The sequence below is a fragment of the Malus sylvestris genome, chromosome 3 (assembly GCF_916048215.2).
Source record: "Malus sylvestris chromosome 3, drMalSylv7.2, whole genome shotgun sequence".
Taxonomy (NCBI): domain Eukaryota; kingdom Viridiplantae; phylum Streptophyta; class Magnoliopsida; order Rosales; family Rosaceae; genus Malus; species Malus sylvestris.
In genome coordinates this window covers 29,863,263-29,890,200 of record NC_062262.1, presented here as the reverse complement: position 1 = coordinate 29,890,200, position 26,938 = coordinate 29,863,263, and the positions used below count along the sequence as shown (strand labels likewise).

Sequence of the window (26,938 nt, the reverse complement as noted above, 5' to 3'; positions counted from 1 at the left end):
TCAATTCAGTTAATTCTTTTCTAACAGCAACTCATTTCTTCCATTCCAAACTTCCCCACCAGCCAGAGAAAAACAATAGTATACAGGAGGTAAAACAGCAACGGTTATTAAACAAAAAATGATTTTCCATTAGGGTTCAAAACAGAGGAACGCAAGAGGTAAAACAGGGAGTGTAAAAATCAATCACTCTGCTAAACGAAATGGTTATCCAACGGTCCCAAAGGATTACAGATGACATTCAAACTCAGGAATCGGATTGCTGGAAATTTAACAGAACCAAGATATTCTCTATTCTAATAAGATAACATCCATATCAAAAGGGGACAAAGTTCGAAATTTGAAATGACAAAGAAAAGTAAATGTGTGTTTCTTCTTCTCCATTGAAAGATAGTTTTGTCTACCACCAACATTATGAGTTTTGAGTCCACCCCGAAAAAGGATGTAAAGAACAGAAATAACTTAGTTTAACTAAACAGATAGACCTAGTCAGTATCGCACGCTTATCAAGCAGAAAATTGTAGTTCTCCACTCTTCTCTACCTCGGGATGTTCCAGCTTACCTTCCTCAAAGAAGATAGTAGTAGCCAAGTGCGAGAAACAACACAACTAACAAAGCAGCAGGAGCGGCCCATAGCCAATAGTTAGTACTCGACTTCTTCCTCTTCATGATGGCTTTTGGTAGTGCATCTGAACCTCTTGCTCGACCTCTGTTCCTCAGACTGTTATCCTTTTGCACCTTCGCCTTTGCCGGGACAGGAACTTCAACCTTTTCAATTAACTTTTCTGGTTCTGCAACCTCGGCAACAGGTTCTATCGGTTCCTCAGGATTGTTCTCAGGTGCAGAGGATTTCTTCTTTGACTTCTTTTCACGCTCCTGAAGCAAGTCAAATTGATAACTTCTGTCAGTTTCTAATTCCAACAAGATTAAATCGAGCAAACTACTACAAAAAAATAAATAAATAAATAGATAATTTCCTTCAGCTTCTTCTCGGCTTCCTTCTGAGCTCTAATAGCTGCTTTAGCTGCATCTTTCTCTGCCTTCTTCTTCTTCCTCTCCAAGGCCAGCTTATTTTTTTCAATCTCCTCTACTCTTTTCATCTCCTTCAACTTGGCAGGATCAATTTTATTTTCTTTTAGGGTTTCCTTTTCAGAAACAAATATTTCCTCGTCTGCCACGTCAATATCCTCTGAAGTAGATTTTGGAGCAGTTGCTTTATTTTTGGCTTCTTTCTGAACCTTCCGCACAGGCGAAGTATCTGATGGAGCAGATCTGGTATCTTCCTTAACTTGTTTTGCATTAGCTTTTGGTGCTGTCTCTACTACAGGTGCTTCCACAACCACCAACGGCTTCTCATCTGGGTTTCTTATACGTCCATCCCTACTCATGTTCCGACTGTCGAGAGATGGCAAAATTTTTTTCTCATAATCATCCCTAAAATCCTTGTTAGTGTTCCAGAGGGACATAAATTTCTCGACCTAAAGAAAAAATACCAATATTTAGAATGCAGTTTTTATACTTTATATGGAGGAGTTAACTTTTTATAAACAATGCAAAGTCATATAACAAACCTCTTCATGTGAAAGTGCTTCAAGTGCTTTAACATCGTTCTTAGCAGCAAGATTTCTCGCTTTGGTCATGACACCACGGCTATGGTAAAAGCCAGCATTCTGAAAATCAGAACAATGTAATAAAGGGGTGATAATATCACACATACAATACAACCATTACATGCACTCCTTCATGTCAGAAGGATAACTGTTAATCTTGAGGGCTCGTTACAATAATTAGACGACAGCAACCCCAATCACCCCCCCCCCCAAAAAAAAAAAAAAATATATATATATATATATATATAACACCTATTTGCACGATTTACAGTTTCGTATTGCAAAATGGTCCAAATAAGAGGCTACATACCAACCGAAATTACTCAACTCTAATAAAGCAAAAAAATTAGAACTGAACTAAATTTCACACCTTGTTTCCAATATATTTCTTCAAAATGTGCCTTTTCATCTTTTTAAGATCACTCGATTTTTAAAAAGGAAAAGGACTGATGGAAAAGTGTTGCCGAAAGTTAATGAACAAAGAGAACACTTAATATAAGAAACAATAAACAATGTCCAAATGAAAAAATAAACAGAAAGCTAAGGTAATTCTAGTTACAACTACTTATATATACTCAACCCTTCACCAAATATACTGGTTTCCCTGCTAAAAATATCATCCTTCAGCATAACAGACTGACAATGTTTGTTTAATTAAACTGCATCTCAAGAAAGAGATACGGTTTCATCCTGATTGTTAAAAGTCAGATACAACAGCACCTACAGCTATTCTGAAAATAAATTTTTGCAGAGCAGATTCAACCCAATAATTCATCTAGTACAAATATGCCCACATATTTACAGTGAAAACACCAGGATCCCTGGCTTGCTAAATTGATGGAATTAAAATCACAGTCAACACTTTGAGATTTTGAGTACCCCAAATTAAATAATTGATACAGAAGCATAAAAAGAGAGGAGGGAAGGAAAAGAAAAGAGGGGGGGGGGGGGGGGGGAGAGAGAGAGAGAGAGAGAAAGAGAGAGTAACTGAAAATGTTGCCAAAACAATTCAAGACTTACCGCCTGATCAATCTGTAACCTAAGTTGACGAATATTTTCGAATGCTTTATCCCTCTTCTCAGTTGCAATGTTCAGCTCTTCCTGCAATGATGCAATTGCCTTGTCAATCACCTTCACTGCATCATCAAGGTGCTTAATTTTGGACCTAACACCATCTTGCTCCTTTTTTACTTCCTTTAAGTCACCATCCATAAGCTACATTAACAAGATTTTGCAAATGATTAGTACACATTAGAAAATGATGCAAATCTGCAACACAAAATTTCAGGAATTCAATGAAGCATTAAAGACCCAAAGAGATACAAGTACAAACAGAATCCCCTTACTTTAACTTGGTCCTTGAGGGCCTCTTTAGGAAGCAGTTTAGCTAGCTCAGCCTCACGTGCAATAACTTGTCCCCTTGTGTTCTCAAGAGCTTTCATCTCTTTAAGTATTTTCTTTTCCTCGGACAATGGAATGCTCTCATGCTGTATATAATACTGCAACCCTTGGATCTGTTTCCAACAATATGTAATGAGTGAAAAAACCAATAGGTCATAGGAGTAGGAAAAGATAGGGGAAAAAATGATGAATTTGGAGATGCACAAAGTTTGGAAAAGAAACATACACGACTGTTAAGCTCTTCCTCGGATGAACATAAACCACCATTGCGACTAGCAGTGTCTGCACTGCGCAGCTCTCCAAGAGCATGTCGCAGAGGCTGTAAATCCTTAAACTTCTCATCCACAATTGACCTAATTTGCCTGTTGTCATTCCTCAGAGCCTTAATCTTCTCAATCAATTCTGATCTTTCAATCTGCATAAATAAAAAGAGGAGCCAATAACATATTCAAATCAGTCATTTTTCTAAAATCGAAAATAAACAGAAGTACATTGATCCACAAATTTCCAATTTGCATTCAGAAAGATACTAATTAGATCCTTTTAAAAAAAAATAGATAAAGCAGAATTTTAATAGCACAACTTAAACAAGTACGACCCCCTTGAATGTATAAGATATTTTCACATGTAAAACTTTCATATACTTCCTTAAAATCAGAATGTAATTTTCTTTTTCTATCATCATATAATACAAACCAACTGGAAATAATATCTTGCACATACCGGTAGAACTGGTTTTGGCGGGAGGATGGGGGATCAGTTCCCACTAAGACACCAACTAACATAATTAATAACCTTGAAATAAACATGTGAGCTATACCCATCCCCCGCCCAAACCACATTGTCTCCAACAGGACGTCGCAGCCTAATTTCTCCAGTTGGCCACACAAAAGAGGGTCCATTCTAGTTCTTGCAAAATAACAACTTAGGCAATCGTGGATGTCTATTAGCATCTATTCTATTGTCATATATCGTAAACAATTGCTACAACAAGGAATCAACAATCTAAACAAACATATAAACAATTACGTTATGTTTACAGCAACGCTCAAACAAATGAGAATCACTAATAAGGTCAGAAGATTTGACTAACCCTTTTTGCTCTTAGTTCTTCAATGATGTCTTGACGGGCTTTATTCCTCTCATTCACCTCTTTAGAAGCATGATCAATCCTGGCTTTTATTTTTGGATCGTCAATTGTTCTGTGCCTCACAAAATAGAAATAATGGATCTGCTTGGGGGCAGGCCACTCATCAACTGCATCCTTTGGGAAGTTTGAAACCGAAACCTCATTCACTTCCTTTTTGTCTGATTCATCACCATGAGATCCAAACTGTATGGGCTCATTCCCGCCCGGACCTTGATCCAATTTTCCATTTTCCTTGGCAGAATTCCCTCCTTCGGTGACATCCCCCACTGGTCCTTGAATCGGCTCAAATCCCACAACTTCAACACCCATGCTTTCAACCAAACAAGAGCCTTACAAAACTGAAATTCCTGATGTAGAAGGCAAATATCATGTTACATCACGAAAATAACGAAAGCAAATCCAAAACTAGATTCTTTTTACCAGGGTTCAAGTTAAATCACAGGGTTAACCAACACATTCTTCAAGAAATCACATTTGAGTCAATCATAGGAATACCTAACTGATCACAAAATAAAATCTGAAAAATTACAGATTTAAAAACACACCCTTGAATTCAAATCGTCAAAAGAAACAAATCTTAAAAAATTGGATCGAAACCCAGCTGAAATATGCAGTGCATGGCCATCTAAACGCTTCACAGATCATTCAAACACCAAAAGAAGATAAACCCATATCATAGAATTAACGATACAAAATTATCCGACAACCAAAATCACAAGACGAATATAGCCATTAGACGTACACAATTAACGACTTGAAAGAAAAACGCATCGAATTACGGAATCAATTCATGCAAAAAAGATTGGGACTTTACATCGAACAAGCAACAAAATCCAATCAAATCAACCCAACATACACGATCCAAATACAATTCTTTGACAAGAATAATCGAGACCAATCGGATCGAACCCATTAACCAGAATTTACCCAGAAACAAAAAATTGAAAAAAAAAAGGGGAGATTCTTACCAGGAACAGAAACAAACGGAAGCAGTAAAAGAGAGAGAAAGACAAGGAATATCCTTTTGGGAAAAGAAAAAGGGCCCCAAAGCCAAGTATAGGAAAAACCCAGAAAACGGAAAAAATGGAAAATGGTCAAGATCTCCTCCAATTTCTCTCTCTTTCTAAATCCTATTTCCAAGAGAGAGAGAGAGAGGTGAAAAGGAGAATTACAAGGAGAAGGCGGTGTTTATTTGTAGAGAAACGTTTCTGGTGAGGCAACACCATTTGGGGTGTCTTTTGTTTTTACTTCTGCATCCAGTAATTGTTGGACTTAGGGGTGGTTTGCGACAGAGGACTTAAAAAAAAAAACATCCATGAAAAAAAACTGTGAGGATTTTAGGTGTTTGGTAAATTGAAAAAAAAAAAAACTTATTTTGGAAGCTACTATAAGAATAAGCTGAAATCAAAGAAAAAAGCTGAAGCTGCTATTTGCAGCTTTGGAAAACTGGCTTTTTTTCAAAGCACACAGAGCTAGAGTGCTCCTTTAATGAAAAGATCCACTATCAGACTGTTTTTTTTTTTTCCAAAAGCACTTTTACAAAAAGGTTTACCAAACACTCTGCTGATTTATTTCACAGCCGCTTATTCTCACAGAACAGCTGCTTATTCTCACAGCAACTTTTTTTCAAAGCACTGCAATATCAAACCAGCGCTTAATAGAGAAGCGTTTTTCCTCTCCCACCCCCTTCAAATATAAATTCAATTGGGCCCCTATTTTTTCGGTTTCTCATTGGTAAGAAAAGTGAATACCAAGAGGAGGAGGATTCACTCCCCACTCCTTTTTTCTCATGATCCAGGAAATTATTTCTCAAAGTATGGACTCACTAAACTTCGGAAAGTCAACACTTTTTCATTTCTAAGCTCTCTTTCTTGCATACCAAAATTTGGCCTAAGGACGAGGAAGAATATCAAAATATTTTTTTTTAATAGAGCCGGATTCATTGTACCCTTTTTTACGTAACTTTTACGTACTTTTACGTAGAATTTATGCCATAATATACTTCAACGTCTATCTTATCTCTATTAATTATTAAAACATTCATTCTTAACGAAAATCGTATGAAATTACCAATTTAACTCTCTAATTAAAATAAGAAATATAAGGTAAAAATGTAATTTCACACAACCAAATTTTACTTTTTTTTTTCAAAACCTCACATACATGTAATCCTAATACATCCCTAATTAAAAAAAATTAAAAAACTTCTCACTCTCACATTCTCTATCACTTTCTTCCTCTTTCTTTCTATTTCAAAAACAAAAATAAAAAAATTTTCTCACGTACTTTGTGTGTACTCATATGCTACATAATTAATAAACCAAAGAAAAAAATCGAAATTACGGAAGTACCAATAAAACTCGTTAGATCTCCCGAACCGACGCGGATTTGGAAAGGGACTTGACGTCATCGATGGTAAGTACATACACGTGTCGTTCGCACGCGCTTGGCTACGCCACTTTTGGCAGCGCGTCAAGGGGAAGCGCATAGAAAAATCAGATTATACATGGACGAAAATACCCATCTTGAATGGTCTACCAAAAGGGTACTTTGTACACGTGTAGTATTAAAAGTCAAACTATATTGGGTGGTTGGTTTAGAATCTTGATTCTTGATGATGATTCGCTATTTATGGTATTCGTGGATTTATTGCTTTTTTAGGGACTAATTTGCATTAGGTTTTATTTAATTTTTATCTTTGGTTGAGTGGACTTACGAACCAAAAAAAAAAATATTACGGTCGTTTGCAAGTTGTATATAAGTAAAATTTAGTCAATACATATTGTTTTATATCAAGTGCACTCTATTTCTATTAGAATAAACCAAAAGTATTCCTTATATAAATAGAACACTACTTCACAGCCACTGCTGAAAGAATAGCAATTGTTGTTGCTGAACTCCCGATCATATATGGACATGTGTCCAATCATAGTTTTCAGTTTCAATTATTTGGATTCATCTGTGATTAGTTTTCAGTAGCAGCTACTGTTATTCTTTTAGCAGGGTGTTCATGTAATATATCAAATAAAATCATACATATTCTCACTAATTCGTGAATAAAATTAAGTTAAAAATCAAACTTTGCAAAACGAAAAATTGAACGAGTTTATCAAATTTGCATGTTTTTGGAACACCCAAGTTGCAATTGGGCCTTATTATCGCGTATAAAGCTGCACAAGAAACGGGCCGTGACCAAAAAAATAGACGGTCCATGCTCTACACTTTATATCTAGGTCAGGTTGGGCAGCACTCACTAGTGGACCAATATGCACCAAATTCAAAATATATATTTCAGAATTTGGAAGTATAATTTGATTTGCTAAAGTTGGAAATTTTGAATTGGAGTCGGAATTTCCAATCCAACTTGTATCTCTAATGTTAAAGGTGTTGCATATTAAAACTTAGTATTTTCGTGCAAGGGGTTTGTAACCTTGATCGTTTTTGGAAGCAGTGTTCTTGTACTTTGATGAAGGAAATTAGTTTTTGTGCACTCTCTTCGTAGTTGTCTTTCGAGGTGGTTGTCAATGAGTGACAAGAGGTACACCACTAATATCTACCACCCGACATTCTCTATCGACCTCACATAGAGTGACAAAAGCCTTGATCTCTGCGTGCAAGATGTCGCCGGGCAACACCGAAGTGTTGGTCGCACATGAATTGTGAGGCCGGATCTCCGCCACACTTGAATCTTCTAGTCCCTTTGGTGAAGCCTTTGGCTTAGACCATCCTTCTAACCTTCCTTGGCCAACCCAATGTGATTTTGGCATCAACACTTCTCTCTTTCAATATCGCTAACCATGTTCACGTATACAACACATATAGTATATACCAAATGTATTACTTAGGTTAGTGGTGGTAATATGTGGATTATCTCCCCTAATTTTCGGATAGACAAATCATCAAAAAATGGAAAATCAATTGGAAATTTTGTTTCTTGTAAGTATTAAACACAATCTATATTGGGTTAGCTGATATAATTTATATGCATATATGTCAATACTCGAATGAAATATTTGCGTGACACTACTTTTATGCTGTTTAAGTAGTACTGAGTATATGGTATATAACTGAAAATTTTAATATTTAAACATAATCAAGATAAATAGTTTTTTATTTGAAGGAAATGTAGATATGATATTATTGAAGAAAATTTATCAATCCAATGAAAAGAAGAAACCTTGAAGCAAACAGCAACTGGTAAGATATGAAGGATTGGGTGGGCGTAACTACATATAAAACTTGGCCATCGGACTCTCATCCCACACCAAGCACAAATGTATTGTACTTGTAAGTTTCACACTAATAGAATATTTGACAGAAGTTAAATCGTATGACGACATCGATGTCCTTAATCAAATTCAAGGGCGACGTGTTATCAATTGTTTCACAGACCAAAATGAACATTTGTGACAAAAATTTTAAAAAAAAATGAATAAAAGAATTTCAGAACAAACATAAAGTTGTCACACTAATAATTGTAAAAGAGAATAATTTTGCTCATTACCCTATAGGAAATTTTATGAGGTGTGATATCCACACACCCCATTTTACTTCTCACACACCTTTTTAATTTTCGGCTTTCGGATCGGATGAATTAAAGAAAATCAACAGACATAAATTATCAAGGGGTGTGTGAGGAGTAAAATGGGGTGTATGAATAGCACACCCCAATTTTATTTGAACCCAAATATTATCTCACAACACCCAACTTAAAAGTTTTGTCTCATGAACTTCCTATTTTACCCTAAAAAGTAACTTCAAATATATAGACAAAGAAACTCACTGAGCACGTTAGCAGCAACTGCCGTTGACGGTGAATTTGGGTTTGATGATGAAGGAGAGTGGAAAAATAGAAAATTTGGGTGGGGGTGGCAACGGTGAATTTGAGTATGCACCGTACCTTTTTCTATTAGGGTTTATGGTTACAACGAGAGACCAAAATTGAGAGAGAGAGTGGTGACCCTCTACTCGACGACAGCTAACGAGGAGGAGGTGGAGCCTGTTGTTGTCTGCAACATCATAACTGCTCTCTTTTCTCTTACAAATCTAATCAAACTCTGGCAACATTCCTCCTATTCCAGCAACCAAACTGCACGATCCCTCTTGATTTCCGGCGACCCACCCATTTGCCGGTTGTTAATTCAATCATTTTTTCTCTACACCCATTTTTTATTTAGGGCAAAATTGGAATATAATTTTTTTCAAAAAAACAATGGGTGTAGAAATAAGATTGCAGGGTTCAAATAAAATTTCTCTTACCCTATTTATAACTGTATAAACACAACCTTCAAAATTTAACACATTCAACAGTAATAAATAAGATGACGGATGTTTGTACTATACTTAGAGCCTCCGTATTTAGACTTCGTATAAATATTCGAGGGACTCAAATGTAATTATGTAATAAATGGAGGGGCAAATATGTAATAAGTGAGGAGCCCTTATTCTATAAAAGGATCTCTCACCCTCACAATTAAGAGAGGCCAACTCTTAGGCCTGAAGCCCCCTCACCCTCTCACATCCCCTCTCACATTACAGAGGTTCTCTCCCTTACAATCCTCTCAGAGAAATACAATATCAGTGTGGACGTAGCCCAAACATTGGGGTGAACCACGATACATCTTGTGTTATTTACTTTATTACAGATTCACGGTCGGATTTACGTTGTTTCAAGATCTCACCGATTTATGCATCAACAACGAACAATACCACCAGTGGAAGGTTTGAGCAAAATGCACTCACCAGAAGATGTAAGATTTCAACTTGAGGCCTATTTAAATTCCATACCAACGCTCATTTTCTTACTTGGTATTAAATATTTCTATTGAATTTTCCAACATGTTATTATAGTTTATCTTCCAGAAGAACATCAAAAAAATGTTTAAAATACTTTTCCTTCCTCATTTGGTCCGCTGATCGAACGGCCAGAAAGTTTTGTGCCGTTCTGGCGCAAACGTAATGATTGGATAGTTGATTAACGTGACAACCACGTGGAATCTTTTGGCCATTCACTGCAAAGAATGTTCATTGCGTTAAACGCGGTCCATGTTTACACGCAATAACATATTTTTTTCCCACGGCTTGAAATGTTTTATTTTTGCCAATTTACTCGAGTACTTGCTTCTGTAACAAATTAAGTTAAAAAAAATGTTATATTACTACATACAATTCTAATATCTTTTTAATAGAGATGAAACACACATAGGTTGGTGGGTCCAAGTTTTATTAAAGAGATAATACAAATATGACACGTAGTCATATAGTCTCTTTAACATTTTTCAAAAAAACATAAAAGACTAGTGTGTGTGCATTTGCAAAATTAGGACTGAAACAATAACGTACCATGTACTTGGTGTTTTTATGTCTTCCGCTTCAGTACTTTGTCTCTCTATGTCGGTTTTGTTTTTGTTTTTCGTTTTATGTTAACGAATAGAGGTATGGAGAAGAGACAGATAGAGAAAGGTGAACGATGGTCATGCACCTAAAATTTTAGGTTCGATTTCTCCTTCAAGGTTGTCGTTTGTATCGAAAACAAAAATTCAACAATAGTCCACAAAGTTTGTTACTGCATTAAATTCAATGCGTTGCACTTGACGTTGAATCTAATCAGAATTGGAACAGCCTCCACTATAAACGCAAGTAATTGAGAGCATACGTTTTCGATCTCTCTATATATAGACCACCATAAAAGCTCTTTAAGAAGGTTTGGTTCTTGTTAAACCATCATAATTGATGTCCATGAGAGGACAATGCATGTGTAACATATTAGTTGATGGAGTTCAGATGAAATGTTGTCGGGTCCACGGTGAATCCTTGTAATTAAATATAAATTCGGGCCTTTTGGCGATTCTTCCACTTTGAGCTCCAAATTTTTTAGAGTCTATTGTTGGTTTTATATATAGATAACGAGCGATATAAAGTTAAAAGAGGAAAGAAATATTTTGAATTCAGGACGTGGTGAATTATAGAAAAATATTTTATAATTAGGATAATTTACCATTTACATAAACGTCTTTAAATATTTAAGGGAGTTGTTATTGTCATTAAAAAAAATCTCATGTTGCACTCTTAATTTTTTTATAATTAAAAAGAAAAATACACTTGTGAGAAGTGTATAATGAGATTTTTGGAGCGCTCATAACACTTCTCTATTTTGAATGTAATTAATAAGGACAATAATGATGTCAGTTGTAAACGATGACACGCAAGAATAAAACAATTTAGCCACTTTTTGTTTTTTGGGTGAAAAAGGAGACGATAACATTACTTGCAAGAGGACATCCAAGATAACATCAGAAGGAGCCTCTTTCCACAATGTTACCAATTGAAAGTGCCCACTTGGCTAGCCGATGACATTACTCATCTTCTTTTAAAATGTCTGATTGAGGGCATTTTGGTCAAATTAGAGGTGTCATCAAAATGATGTGGCAACTTTTGAAATGAATAATATTATCCACATTAAGGGTGGAATAGTGGGTTAAGCTTCATAATGGGTTAACAATAATATGGTTCAAATTCACTTTTGACGAGAACCGAACTTAAGATCTCTCATTTACTAATAAAGATGAATATCACTAGACTGTAGTATTAAGTGGCAAAATAAGTTCATGTTAAACAGACTTTAAAATGTTTAAGAACAAACTTGGAACGAAAAATAGTGGAAGGACCGAAGTGAAAAAGTCTAAAACTTAGGGGACAAATTCGCATATAGGTCAAGCATTATGGTAGGTATTGATTCAAAAAAGTTGCGGTCCTACTTTTATATGTCATATTTGAGGCAAAAAAAAAAAAAAGAAAAGAAAAAGAAAAGAAATTCATAAATCAAATAAGTAGAAAGTCAATGAAGAGTTAGCAATATCCCACTGCCTGATTAGTTGTCTTGTTCATTTTCTTAAAAATAAAATTTCATTGGTTATTTGATTTATTTGTCAAATTTTAGAGTTTAATCCTTCATAATATTATTAGCAGCATACTTTTCCACTCCAAAATCTGACTTTATATGTAACATCCCACATCGCTCAAGAAAGCGATCCTTAAATGTATATTCACATCCCTACCTAACACGAGGCATTTTGGGAGCTCACTGGCTTCGGGTTTCGTCGGAACTCCGAAGTTAAGCGAGAAGGTGGTCAGAGTACTCCCATGATGGGTGACCCACTAGGAAGTTGCTCGTGAGTTCCCAGAAACAAAACCGTGAGGGCATGGTCGGGGCCCAAAACGGACAATATCGTGCTACGGTGGTGGAGCGGGCTCAGGAAATGGTCCGCCCCGGGCCGGGATGTGACAAATGGTATCAGAGCCAATCCCTAGCCGGAAGTGTGCCGACGAGGACGTCGAGCCCCTAAGGGAGGTGGATTGTAACATCCCACATCGCCCAGAGGAGTGATCCTTAAATGTATATTCTCATCCCTACCTAGCACAAGACTCTTTGGGAGCTCACTAGCTTTGGGTTCCGTCGAAACTCTGAAGTTAAGCGAGAAGGTGGCCAGAACACTCCCATGATGGGTGACCCACTGGGAAGTTACTCGTGAGTTCCCAGAAACAAAACCGTGAGGGCGTGGTCAGGGCCCAAAATGAACAATATCGTGCTACGATGGTGGAGCGGGCCTGAAAAGTGGTCCACCTCGAACCGGGATGTGACATTATATGCAATTTTACCAAACTTCATAAATCATTGCATAAACTTTGCTCCTAGTGGCAGATATTGGAAAACCACCAAACAAAATATTTCTATCATTTTCTCTTTTTTTTTCTGAACAAATATTTCTATCATTGGATATAAACAAATAGGTAAACTAATTTGGGTTTAAAATGGCTCAAAACAATCAATAGTATGAACACTATCTATTTCTATACAAAGTATATATCGTTAACAACTTATCCTAATTTTTTCCAGCATAATATAGAAGAGCTTAGAGTCACATAAAGAATTAAATATGACATTGCATTTAATTCTGTGAATCATATTTGACCCTGAGTTATATATGACTACAAATGTTCTGATGCATTGCAGAGAAGTTGAGTTAAATTTGAAGTCAAAAGTTATATTGACTCTTTAACTTTAGAGATACCCCAATATTTCTTCATTAAATCCCTTAGATTGAAGCCAAACCTTCTAAATGCACCCTGGTACCTTCAGGACTAGAGGTTTTATATGTCAACCAAAAAAAATTTTTTTTTTTCCAGAAGTGCTTGAATTTCTAGTTAAATTTCGTCATGTTTATAGTAAAAACACTTATAAATTTTTGTTCACCCCTCATTGATTGCCATTAGATTAATATAATGTGGGTGCAAATTTCTTCCTCCTTACTCTTGGACAAAATTGCACCTACAAAACAAATAACACCTTAGGTCAAGGTCATGAGCCTCACTCACCCACGATGAATCTTTGGCCAAAAAACCTCCGATGTCAAAGTTAGAATTTTGAGGGGAAATGTTTGGAGAATTTAGAGAGTTTAGCAAGAGAATTGAAATTGAGTTTTGGAGAAAATGAGGGTGTTTATATAGGGGTGTGGCCGGCCCCTTTGAGAGGAGATGGACCGGCCACTTGAATGGTTTTTTGGGTGAGATTCATGATTTGTAGCTAATAAATCAATTAATTAGCTAATTAATATAATTTGAAAGGAAAGATTTGGGGATTTCCTTGTGGAGAAGATATGATGAGGATGGATGAAATAAGTTTTAAATAAATATCTATTTTGGGCACTTTTGACTTGATTGAGAGATGATTGTCCACTGCTCGCGCGTAGGAGTTCCAGTGTTCCTCGAGGGTAATTTTGTCATTTTAACCCAAAAATCCACGAGTCGCCTCCATATTTTTCTTGATTATTTTTTGCTCCACATATAAATCTCAAAATTCGTGTCTTAAATTAATTAACCAAACTAATCTAATGGTAACCAAGAGGAAAGGTCAGCAAAGATGCACTCGCTACAAATGTAGCGCAAACAGGTTAATAGGAGATTAAAGATTTTAGTTTGATCGAACAAATTAGAGTATTTCCAAATGAGACGTTGAAGTGTCCAAATCAGCAGTAATAGTAAAAACAAGGCAACAACAATATTTTTCAATAGAAACGCCAAATCGGATGTGGCTTGATATGGATTGGTAACTCTCACCATTGCTATCAAAATTGACATCAGCTTCAATTTTTTTAAATTGGTTATTAAATACATTTTTATTGGTTATTATTATTTTTTTGTTTTAAAACATTAATTAGAATAGTTTAATGTAATAAAATAATAATTTAATATAACATATCAAATGAATATCAAAACTTTAAAAGATATCAAAATATTATATAGACGGTCAACTCTAAATTTTATATTTAAATTTTAACATCTCCATTAAAGATGCTTGTACCTTGAATTCTCCTTAAATGGGTCATTATTTGTAACTGCCTTCTTTCATCATTAATGATATTGGTTTGACCAAATAAACAATCATTTATCCTCCTTAATTCTACCATATGAAAGATAGATGAAATTTATGGCAAATATAACAAATTAAATCCAACACTCAATTCATGACAAACGACAGCCCTTGATCAGCATTACTTTCCCCCACATGGAATCACCACACTAATTAGCAATTACAACTTAAAATTACAAATTGATGAGAAAAATATTGAAACAAAAAACTGATTTTCGTTGGTTTGATGAACCTCCCGATATTATATGTGACGTTATTCACAAAGATTGTAGTTGTTCTTAGCAATCTAATAAAAACGCTACCGTTTCTCCAAAAAAAAAAAAAAAAACAGCAAAACAGCAAAGGGAGAGCAGAATGAAACCGCAGAGATTGTAACTGAGAAACAAAAACAACAGCAGATAAAATAAGAGATGGAAAGCAGTTGAAATCAGTTGCCGTGTTGGTGAATCCCAGATACAGGAGACCCAGCAAAACCGAAGCCCCTGAGTCTCCGAGCCCAGGGGAGAGAGAAAGACATTCATTCCCTATAAAATACAATCAATCTCCCCACTTCCCCACTCTCTCTCTCCTCTCGCATGATTTTGTCTCTCTCTCTCTCTCCAAATCTTGTTTTTGTTTTTCCATTTATTTATTCCTCAACGTGCACGGACGCTCTTCATCTTCTCCACCAGAAAAAGAATCAACAGGTTCCACTCCTTCTCTCACATCCCTCTCTCTCACTAAAGTTTACATCTTTGTATCGAAACGCATACCAACTTTTCTGGGTTTTATTTATTTTCTATTTTTGAGCTCACGATTCAGCTGCCCTGGTATGTGACATCTGATTCTCTGTTTTGGTTGGATTACACAGAACTGCAATATTCTGATCTGGGGTTTCTTTGTTTTGCATGACTGAATCAATAGGGTTGTGTTTTTCTTTGACTCTCCGCCGATATTGCATTCTGTTATTTGGGATACAAAATTAGGAATTTTCTTCTGATTAGACACAGTTTTTTGCAGCTGATTGTGTCATTGTCAACGCACATATCTGATGGTTTTTTTTGGTATTGACTCATTGGAAACAAGGTTACAAGCAATTCTTTAATTATATATTTCTGATTTTGTTTGCTTGAATCCTCTGTTGTTCCTTTGCCGATTTTCTTATGCTTCAATTGTGTCTCTTCTGCTATTGCTTTTTGCTTGCTTGATTATAATTTTATAAAATAAGTGTTGTTTTGGCAGTTTTTAGCACTAATTCTTCTGCTAAATTGATACGGCAAAGCTCCAATATTCTTTGTTTTACCAGAGTTATAAGCTACAACTTATGAATCAAATGCATACGTTTTAATATTTGGTGTTTGATTCAACAGCCGTTTCAAAAGTCTGGATTTTGGAATATTATTGAGAAAGGAGTCTCAATCTGCATCTCATCGGCGTTGTTTAAATCCGCGAGCGTGCTTGGTCAGTTGAGCAAAATGATTATGTAGCAATAGTTTTTGATTGGAACAACCCATCTTAAGGTCTGCTAATGGGGTCCGCAATGGAGAAGAAATGGCTATTCCCTCTTCTCATAAGTTCTGTCATATGCATATTCCTTCTAGCCACCTCCATGAACTTGGGTCTCGTATCTTCACGACAAGCAATCAATTCGATCTTTTCCTTTTTACCATCTAGGGTGGTAACAAACCAATCTAGTCCAGCTTTTGCTGAGACTATAGTTTCACAAGGTCCACCCCCTCCTCCAGTGCCATCGATTCCCCGCTTTGCTTATCTAATTTCCGGGTCAAAGGGGGATTTGGAAAAGCTTTGGAGAACTCTCAAAGCGCTTTACCATCCATTGAATCAATATGTTCTTCATTTAGACCTTGAGTCGCCGTTAGCAGAAAGATTGGAGCTTGCTTCGCGAGTGGACAACGAGACTCTCTTTAATACAGTTGGGAATGTTTTCATGATCAAGAAAGCTAATATGGTAACTTACAGAGGACCAACAATGGTTGCTAATACTCTTCATGCCTGCGCAATTCTTCTCAGGAGGAGTAAGGATTGGGATTGGTTTATCAATCTCAGCGCCTCAGATTATCCGCTTGTTACTCAAGATGGTAAGTCCATATCAATTACAGTTGTAAACTTTTCTTAAAATGTGAGCTTTTGTGCTAAAAGAAACTGTTTGATTTGTTTTTTGCAGATCTTATTAACACTTTTTCAACTTTAAACCGAAATCTGAATTTCATTGAGCACACAAGCCAACTTGGCTGGAAGGAGTGAGTTCTCTCTCTGTGGACATATACAGAATGTTTACATATTTATTACTATCACTAATGCTATTTTAACTTTTGTCTTCCAGGGATAAACGAGCAATGCCTTTGATTTTAGACCCTGGTCTCTACTCATCGAAAAAACAAGATGTATTTTGGGTTACACCGCGGCGAACATTGCCCACTTCGTTTAAATTGTTTACTGGTGAGTATTTTAATTAGTTTTCTGGTCACTCACAAAATTTTTAACCTGGCAAATTCAAAATCTTCATGTAGAGAAGCCTTAACTGATGAATCTGAACATGGGAAATTCAGTGAACTGTATGTTTTGATTAATGATATTGTATGTTGTTGCCTAGTTTGTTCTTTCTTCTGCTGAGAAGAAATAGCCTGGTTGCTGGAATACTTAGTGAACCGTTTGGGGGATTTACGTAAGCATGCAACTTGCTGCAATAATCTCATTGTTTGTAACCTTTTTTGTAACTTGTAACTGCGTTTGTCCAAGGCAAAGGTTTACTGGAAAGCCTAGGGGTTATTTTCAGGGGATGAAATTTTGTAATTTTGATATTTCACATTGGATCAGCGAACCAATTTGAAAACTAGATATTTTTACTTCGAACAATTTTAGTGAGCAGACTAAATTAGCTGATCCGTAGCTCTCCTATTGATATAGAGTTGTTTGTTTTCTCTCCGGATAAAACCGATAGTGTTGGCTGTAACTTCGGATATATTATTTCATCCTGCATTGCCAGTTTTGGTCTTTGTTTTGGACAATCAATTAACATGCACCTCTGTTGCAGGTTCGGCATGGATGGTCTTATCACGCTGGTTCGTTGAGTACTGCGTTTGGGGTTGGGACAATCTTCCGAGGACCCTTCTCATGTACTACACAAACTTTGTTTCTTCGCCAGAAGGCTACTTTCACACTGTTTTATGCAATGAGCCGGAGTTTGCTAAAACTGCCGTCAACCATGATTTGCACTACATTTCTTGGGACATTCCTCCCAAGCAGCATCCTCATACCCTCAACATTAATGACACAAACAAGATGATTGCAAGTGGTGCTGCCTTTGCTCGAAAATTCAGGCACGACGACCCCGTCCTGGACAGGATCGACAAGGAATTACTTCACCGAAGAAAAGAGAGCTTCACTCCCGGCGGTTGGTGTGCTGGCAAACCGAAATGCTCCAGGGTTGGTAACCCGAACAAGATCAAACCAAGTCCAGGCGCCGACAGGCTTCGCCACCTCGTGGGTAGGCTTACCTTGACAGCCAAGTTTGGTCAAAACCAGTGTAAATAGATTGTGTTGACATTCTTGGAAATTGAATTAGTGAACGAAAAAGAAGAGAGTCATACTTGTATCAACAGTATAAGACAGCAGTTGGGAATTTAAAGCGATCGTCCATTTTTTATGCTTAAGTTTGATGGAATTAAGGTTGATGAGGAAGATTAAGATTAGTGTCCCCTTGAGCGTATCCATAGGTTGCCGCATTGTTGAAAGCAAACAGGTGTTTGGTCGTTGTCATTGTTTCTGTAGGTTGATCTATATCTGCAACTTTACAATCATACATTATTATATGTTCTCCACAACTTTGATGTTCTTTGTGGTGATTACCTCCTCCGTCGTTATTTTTTTTACTCCCTTGTGTTGCTCGAACACCTGTCGAGTGGTTCAAATTCTCGAAGTTTTAGGTAAGTCGTTTTGAATATAGGAGGTGTATGTCACCACATATAAATGACATATTAATTTCTTTCGTCATGCAACTTCAGTAACGCGTGAGGTAATATCGTCTTTCGGTCTCCTAGTTAAACACTACCCCAAAGCAGACTCAAAAAGTAATAAATGACATACGAATTCCAAACTTTTACTCGCTTTCACAAGACCGACTCCTTCTGCTTGACCTAAAATGTCATTGACGTATCTGAAATTTACCTAACTTTTGTTGGGCAATGAAAATGAGAAATTGACAAAAGCAATTTAAGCATTAGTAGTGAATAGTGATGAATGATAGTGACATAGTGACATAGTGCTGACTAGACTCTAAGGTAGGTGAGGATAATCTTCTATTGTTAACCAAATCTTAAAATAATTATTATACCTTTAATTGTGGTGTTTACATCAAATTGGGTGGCAGAAGATATCGACGGTTTTGACCGACCCTTCCAGAATCCAGATTAAAAGAAATCAAGAACAAATCAGTTTTAATTAAGAAATGGGTGGCCGGACTTCCATCATTGAGCCTCCATTTTAAAAATGTAAATGTTGTAGTGAATTAGGTTTGTTAATCGATCTATTGCGTTCAAATTTGATTTTTCTCTTTCCCTAGTTTGGAGGTGTTTTTAAAATGACTAAAAACGTTTTTGGTGAAATACTTTTGAAACCAATTCTCAGTAAAAATTGAAGAGGATCCTGAGAAAGTATTTTAAAGTGTTTCATGCTTTATGCTTCTTTCAAAAAACACTTAAAATGTTTTCAGAACCCAAAATCAATTTCACAAAAAGCAATTTTAATCATTTTAAAAGCATGTCCAAACAAAACAATAATCTCGTAAGAAAAGAGAAATGATTTTTATACACTTCTGTTCTTCTTATGCACACTTATGTTTGTTCTTTGTTCCCCAGTTGATTTATTAAATTTAATAACCAAGAATAAACATAGATATGTAAAAAAAAATTATAAATCATAAAAAATAAAACTTTCATTTGAATAATTTTTTACTAAATTTAAAACAAAATCAAATTTTAAAAGGACAGAACTGGTAATAAAAACATGAATATGCATGACCAAAACCTCATTAACCGAAATGAAAAAGAATTGGTCCATTTGGGAGAATCTTTTTCTTTCTGTTTTTTTCTGAACAAATGGAGAGTAAATTGCTTACTGCTTTAAATTGGTCTAAATACATAATTATTATTACACTAAAGGTAGGTAATTTGCATTAATTCACACAATAAGTTAACTATGATACAAGAATTTTGTTGAACTGCATAATTTAAGAATTTTTTTTTGGGGGGGGGGGGTTGGACTTAAGTCACACAACATAATTTACTTCGAATTTGCCATTACCGAACATTAAACCTATGAAAGTAAAGTGGTATACCACTAAATTGTATAACTAGTATAAGAGAAAACTTCTTGTTTATTTGTATTGAATATTTTAATTTTTGGTATAAGAGAAAGAAGTATGAACATAAACATAAAAATTGTATTGCCGATCATTTTTTTAATAACATGATTTGTATTGGATGCTGTCATTTTTTGTTAGGGTTTGATTATTGGGTGTGGATTTATTGATAAACCTTATTTTTATTGTTAATTGTATCTTGTACTTGTTGGTTATCATGCAATATAATTATATAAACATAGAGGTTATATAAGTTCAAATAAATTCGCTTACAAATACCAAATGGTGCCTTTGATCACCATTTTAGAAGACAAACAACGAAAGAGAAGAATTCGAAAACTCTTATAGTATATAAATTGATTTGAATTGTGTTACGAATTATACAGAAATACCAATTTTTGTACCTTCCTACTTCCCTTAAATTTCTATCTACACATTGCATTTCAACAAGAACATTCTCACATTTCACATTAACCACTTATCCCGCCATCATCTAATACCAAAATTTGCAATCTTGCTTGCAAACATTGAATTCCTATCACCTTCTAAAGCCCCTATGAGCTAACAAGCTTCTCTGGCATAACATTCTTTTACCTCATTTTCTTCTCAACACCCCATATATCCTGCCAGATTCAAGAATTTCCTTGGAGACCATCAAACCATCTCCAAAATTTTGATATTCCCGGTCGAATTTGCAGCAATTAAAGTGGAGGTTTGGCCTCGCCAACAAACGGAAGAGATAAACTGTGCAGCGTCATCTGTGTCCTGGCCGGAAAGTGGGTCTGTGTTCTGAAACTTGTACGACAATGCTGGCATTGGAAAAGCCTTGTGGTAGATGAAAACCTGATGAATCAAAGCACATAATCATTGTTCATTAAATATGAATAAAAACAGATTGCATTGTCTGTTCAAAATTCGTATGACAGTTTTTGTACGAGACATTTGATTACTAAACGGATAGGTAAGATCCTTCTTAGGCTTGCATAGGTAACTTCTGCAATTTACCTTATCTTTTCAACCACCACATCACATTCTTTTTAAACGAGTCACTACTCACTAGAACAGTGACACCAAAGAAAACTACGTAGCTAGCTGATTTGCTATTCTCAAAGCATGTTTCTTCCTAATTTTTACAACTATAAGAGGTCATTTTTCTTAAATTTTTAGAACAAAGCTTTGGAAACCTCTAACAATACATTTTTCGGTGAATGTAAGAAATTGAAATTTGGGTTCACTGGTCGTAGCATGATAGAAGCAAGATGTGAACAACCTGCGCATGGGGTAAAGTAAAGATGTTTGTCTAAATTACCTCATTAGTCTCTGAGCCTGTAGCAATATAACCATCAGAAACTGACAACCCCACAAAGTTCTGCATCAAGGAAAACACATCTAAGCTATAAATCATAGACCACTACGGCCATATTAAACTTGCATCTAATAGACAAAAATAATGCATCAGGGCTAAAAATAACATTGTGTAGATGCAAATGACTAACTTCGAAAAACTGTATAAAAGAATTTACTCGTTTACAGACGATGCTCTTTAGCCGTTTTCCTTCATAAATATCCATAACAATGAAGATTGGAATTGAATGAGAAGCTTATGCAGTTAAAGAACTCGTGGCGGAAAACTTTGGTCATCCGAAAGGGTCCAAAAGTTTTAAATTAGTATATTGGTCAATGGAGAACAATATATCATTGTTCACCACACGGGTTATGTTATAGAATCAGCCTATCTTGGAGGGTTTGAAACATTGACACGAAAACATTTGATGCAAATGTTATCATGTATTTAAGCTTCTGAAATATTTTGCATATAGTAGAACACAAAATTATCATATACTAATCTCACATCAATCTCATAAAGTATGCCTAGAATTGCTATGATATAATAAATGAGTGGCAGTACCTTCACATTCGTGTGGCCGGTGAATGATAGAACTGGAGTGTCAATGACCCGAGATGAGGACATTGACAAATCCCAAAGCTTCAAAGTATTGTCAGTGGATGCAGAAACGAGATTTGTCCCATCTACAAACTTGACATAACTCACGGTTTTATTATGTCCGGTCAATGTGCACAGAGGAACCATTGAGTTACGAAGATCATAGTAGTAAATTTTATGATCCGCTGAACCAAAGGCAAGGGAACGACTAGAGTCCAATGGAAACTGTACACAGCAGACATTCGCCTTTGTTTTAATTGTACCAATACTTACTCCCTGCAGAAGCAACCCACAAAAAGAATCAGCTAATCAGACATCCAGAATTAGACATACACATCATGCATATAGATCAATGCAGTACGTTTAGTTTCAAAGCTGACATCCACCAAGTGCAAAAGTAGAATTGCCTGATTGATACTCCATAGCTTTACAGAACCATCATCGCTCCCGCTGGCCAACATTGTTGGGTCTGCTGATGAAAAGTCAATGGACCATACACGCCTTTCATGTTCTCTCATCTCCGTAAGAACTTGACTTCTCGTAACATCCCATACCTGAACATGTTAAGCAATTTAGTTAAAACAAGCTAATAAAAGGTCGTAACTTGAATCACAAGTAAGGCTTAACTTACCTGCACCACACCTTCAAAGTTACTTGAAGCAATCTGGCTTTTAATATAACTATTCCAACATATACTGCTTAGCTTTGACCTGCTAGCCATTTCAACCACGGGATAGTGGATATCACGATCCTCATTTATTATTGTGTCACATTCAAATACTTTAATTTTCTTATTAACACCGGCTGTAGCAAAAAATTCTCCATCACGATCAAAACTAAGTGAGCATACTAGATTTGAAGCATTTAAAAGATCCCCTTGCTTCAAATCTGCCTTGACTTTTAATTTAGAGAAAGACAGATACTTGCACAACCCCTCAAGAAATGGATCTATCCAACCACTTCGTCTACCCTCACTATGTTCTTTTGATTGCAAATTATTGACCGAACTTCTTTCAGTTACAACAGAACTGCTTATTGGTGAATGTCTAGCCGGTTTGGCTGACTGCTTTACGGGCCTCCATCTCGTTAAAAAATATGCCGCCTCGAGCTTTTTAAAGTTCTTCATCAATCTAGAACTTCTCAAGAGAACACCTTCTTTATTTTCAGTATCTGTCTTCTGACCTTCCAAATTATCATCGCTTTCATCTACGTTGTGAATCCGGGTGCCTGGTCTGGACCTTTTTCTGGACCCACTAGCAGAATCATCATCGTCAAAAATATTCATAGATGGGAAACTTGATGTCGAATCATCTTCCTTCACCAGTTGTGGGATTGAACTGCCCTTTTTCTTAGAAGTTATTTGGTGCTTCATAACTTCGTCAATATCACAACACAGAAACGAAAGAGTATTTTGCAACTTATCTGCAACTTCCTGTTTCCTTTGTTGTATAAGCAACAAGAATTCCAGTAATAATTCCTGCTCCTCTATTTTCTCTCTAAGCTCTATTGCTGCTTCGCGTTCTTCTAAATCATCTCGTGGTTCATTCAGAAGTTCACTTTGTTGCAACTCACTGAAACAAATGACAAAGTAGATTTAGAAATTGTGACCTCGCTGGAGGTATAGTGCATAACACGAAAGAAACAGGTGAGAGTTATTTTACAAGTCAATAGAAGAGGAAAAGATGCAGAACAAAGCGAAAGATACAAGGGGATATATGAACTACAAGTCCAAATTATAAAAAGTGGCATAAATGGAGTATATCATGACGTAATGAATTGCAGAAACATGTTATGGAGTTTAAATATACAGCAACTACTGCATGAAACTCGTGGGACAGAATTCCTATTGCACCATACAAGATAAACCTGCATATGTAAGGAGTTGCTAACTAGATATCCTACGTTGCGAGAAAATTTGAAGCATCAAGTTAACCAACCAACTTCTCAGTGAAGTTGAAAAATGTACATCCAGTTATATAGACACACTAATCTAGTGGCTTCTTCTCATAATGCTTCTAATCCTTTATTTGCCAACACCAATCGAATATGTCAATTTCACTCGTTGGAAAATCTCCGGAAACCTTCCTACTGACCTAACCTAAGTTTGACATGCACGGGCTTCTTTGGGCATGGAATTCCACTCTCAAGATATATTGGCACTTATGCACAGTATTTTTAGGCTGAATATATAACTTTTGAAAAGAAAAATCAAAGTCTGAGATAGAAGCCCATTTTGTAAGAAGTATTCACCCCATTTTTAGGCGGCTATTTGGCTCCGGGTGCAGTAGACATAAACAAAACGAAGCCACTTTCGGCCATTTCAGCAGCAATTGAGGAGGAAGAACTCGATGTCTAAGACTAGACATTGTCCTGCTTTTTTCTTCTCTTGAGCTGAAAGGACAGAATAACTGGTCACAAGCACAACCACGTTAGTCCACAAAAACAAAAACAAAACAACTCCGAACAAAATCATCTTTTACCATTTATATAAAACGATAATTGAATGCATCTGAAGATCTTATTTAACTTATACTACAGATAAACAATTGAAAGCTTTTATTTACGAACCTCAAAAAGAAGAACCCCTAATCGGTAAATGTCTGAAGCACATGAACTTGATCCACCAGAAACCTCTTCGGGACTATTATACCAACTGGTCTCCATAAGCAATATCTGTTTCATTGGAAATGGTTGTCTCGTATCTTCTAGTTCAACATTTCGGTCTCTGATTCTATTTTCACTCTCTTGTACCAACGATTCGCGTGCTGCATAGATTGAACTTGACTGCATGCAACTCGTTTCCGACAAGGCATTTGGAGTTGTCATAGACTGAAAATTTTCTCTTCCTAAGTTCCGTCTTTGCTGATGCAAATTACGACGCAAGAAAGAGGGAAAATCCTTAATTTCTTCAGTTGGGCTGTTTACCCCATCCTCGGGAGAATCAGTGCCAGAATCCGAACAAGAGGCAGACTCGATAAAGGAGACGTGGTTGAAAGATGACATAACGTAACATGAAGGTCGCACATTATGAACAACAATCCCTTGGGAATGTGCTGCATTAACAATTTCCACTATTTGCCTAAATATATGCACGCATTCAAATACATCAACAGATCGATCCGGTTTATCCAACCACTGCCTCAAGCTAACATCGCCCCATTCACTAGCTCCGACAAAACGGTCAACCGCCACCTCATCCTCACAAACCCCTGATAACCCACCCTGGTTTGTAAGGTCATCATTGTGTGCCACCACAACTCTATCTCTATCCTTTCGTAAGTCCAAATCCTGAGATGCCTCACCCGACAAGCCAAACCTTCCAGCACGATGAAGCCTTGGATTCCGGTTTGAAACTCCGGAAGTATTCAATCCTCTAGAACTATCAGAATTCTGCCAAGCAGACTCAGATGAGCCTTCCATTGTTATCCTCCTATAGCAGCATGAAAGCCAAAACACACACATCCAATAAACGGAGGAGTTCTCCGACTTGTATTGCACTCTCTCACTTCCACCATTACCATCTTGAATCAGAAGCTCATTTCCGCAGCGCAAACAGATAAGCGAAAATCGAGTCTCTCATCAGGCACAGCAAGTTCTTAACTTCACAAACAAATGATAGATTCCCAGCTGCCCACAATTACGAAACTAATTAATTACCTTAACTATGCAAATTTGAACACAGAAAACATGAAAAGGTTTTCCACCACCAACACAATAACAACGATCTGACAAAAAGTAAGAACAGTTTTACAAAACCTAATTCATAATCATATACACAGTCACATACATGAAATTTCTCCGAACAAACAATCTCAAACCACCATCACCAACAAAAACCCACAAAGAAAAAACTCTTACCCAACACTCAAAACACAGAGACAATTCAATATATTGCATGAGAGAGAAAGAGAGAGGAGAGAGAGAGAGAGTTACCATCACAATGAAAACGGAGTTCCGTGTTCTGCTAGGTTATTAACCTGAAGAGAAACAGAACTTTTAGCAGCAGCACTGCTCAAACGAAACGTCCACAGCCTTATAAATTCCCCAATAATTCTCAACAAGAAAACATACAAAATCTCCCCAGAAAAAACACAGACCGTTTGAAAATTAGAAACCCAGAAAAATAAATAAAAAAAAGATTATATATTTCTATAATTTTTGTCCAAGTTCCCTATTACATTACTTTTTTGTGCGTGCTGAGAGCTATAAGAGAGGCCACTCTTTCAACTTTCTGCATTACCATCTTTATCTTCCCGCTTTATTCCAAACTACCAACGTGGCTCAACAAAGACCTCTTCCTATCAGAGATCAGAACAGTAATATATATAGGGGTGTGATATCCACACACCTCATTTTACTTCTCACACATCTTTTTAATTTTCAACTGTCGGATCAGATGAATTAAAGAAGATCAACAAACATAAATTATCAAGAAGTGTGTGAGAAGTAAAATATAATGTGTGGATAGCACATCCTGTAAACCTTTGCGGGCCATGATGGAATTATATAACAACTTATAAACTTGGAAACAGAAGAAAAATATTATATTATCTTTTTAGTGCATTTTTGTTGAATCCGGATCCTCGCCGAATCCTCTTTGTGAGAATTCTGAAGATCCGTGAATCATATTCGTTCATCGTACATCGTGCAGTCAGAAATTATTTTTAATATTTTATTTAAAATTAAATATAAACATTATTTACAAAAACTGATCACACAATATACAATTTACAGATTCCAAAACTCTGACCAAAAATATCCGGAGAGGATCCTGTTGGATTTTTGTTCAACACGCTTGGTGATATTTTTCACCGCCCTAGTCCCTAGGTATCCAACGGTTATAAATAGTAATGAGTATTACCGAGTTTTGTTTAAATTATTTATTGAATGGGGAAGAAAAATTAAAAACGGTTGCTACTCACTCCGTCATCGGTGGAGGATACTTTATCATAAACTGCAATCATCTACCTAAAACTATGCTGCAAACTCAGTACTTGTCTTTACTAATTAATCAAATTCCCTTTGTCAATAAAAAATAGTGAAAAAA

At 36.2% G+C, this 26,938-nt stretch overlaps 3 protein-coding genes across 7 annotated transcripts; 1 reads left to right on the top strand and 2 right to left on the bottom strand.

The window, feature by feature from the left end:
• Window positions 1-356: 356 nt before the first annotated feature.
• Window positions 357-5,361, bottom strand: LOC126615695 (proton pump-interactor 1-like). Its single transcript, XM_050283568.1, has 8 exons — window positions 5,127-5,361; window positions 4,102-4,505; window positions 3,235-3,423; window positions 2,954-3,121; window positions 2,628-2,822; window positions 1,569-1,667; window positions 945-1,475; window positions 357-870 (listed from the first exon to the last, which is right to left on the bottom strand). Exons 2-8 carry the CDS (start codon window positions 4,465-4,467, stop codon window positions 565-567), a joined length of 1,854 nt encoding a protein of 617 aa, XP_050139525.1. The 5' UTR covers window positions 4,468-4,505; window positions 5,127-5,361; the 3' UTR covers window positions 357-564.
• Window positions 5,362-14,902: 9,541 nt separating this feature from the next.
• On the top strand, window positions 14,903-18,403 carry LOC126615687 (beta-glucuronosyltransferase GlcAT14B-like). Of its 4 annotated transcripts, none has more exons than XM_050283561.1 (6): window positions 14,903-15,273; window positions 15,587-15,652; window positions 15,937-16,665; window positions 16,752-16,827; window positions 16,911-17,026; window positions 17,622-18,403. In XM_050283561.1, exons 3-6 carry the CDS (start codon window positions 16,095-16,097, stop codon window positions 18,119-18,121), a joined length of 1,263 nt encoding a protein of 420 aa, XP_050139518.1. In that variant the 5' UTR covers window positions 14,903-15,273; window positions 15,587-15,652; window positions 15,937-16,094; the 3' UTR covers window positions 18,122-18,403. The 4 variants fall into 4 exon arrangements, with proteins under 4 accessions (XP_050139518.1, XP_050139517.1, XP_050139520.1 ...); XM_050283562.1 differs by lacking the exon at window positions 14,903-15,273 and adding an exon at window positions 15,283-15,396; XM_050283560.1 differs by lacking the exon at window positions 15,587-15,652.
• Window positions 18,404-20,277: 1,874 nt separating this feature from the next.
• On the bottom strand, window positions 20,278-26,133 carry LOC126615683 (protein SPA1-RELATED 3-like). 2 transcript variants are annotated; one of them, XM_050283554.1, is made up of 8 exons: window positions 25,825-26,129; window positions 24,460-25,518; window positions 24,142-24,299; window positions 22,523-23,462; window positions 22,299-22,445; window positions 21,856-22,167; window positions 21,256-21,315; window positions 20,278-20,789 (listed from the first exon to the last, which is right to left on the bottom strand). In XM_050283554.1, exons 2-8 carry the CDS (start codon window positions 25,351-25,353, stop codon window positions 20,601-20,603), a joined length of 2,700 nt encoding a protein of 899 aa, XP_050139511.1. In that variant the 5' UTR covers window positions 25,354-25,518; window positions 25,825-26,129; the 3' UTR covers window positions 20,278-20,600. The 2 variants fall into 2 exon arrangements, with proteins under 2 accessions (XP_050139511.1, XP_050139512.1); XM_050283555.1 differs by lacking the exons at window positions 20,278-20,789; window positions 21,256-21,315 and having other exon boundaries at window positions 22,005-22,167; window positions 22,253-22,445; window positions 25,825-26,133.
• Window positions 26,134-26,938: the final 805 nt, after the last annotated feature.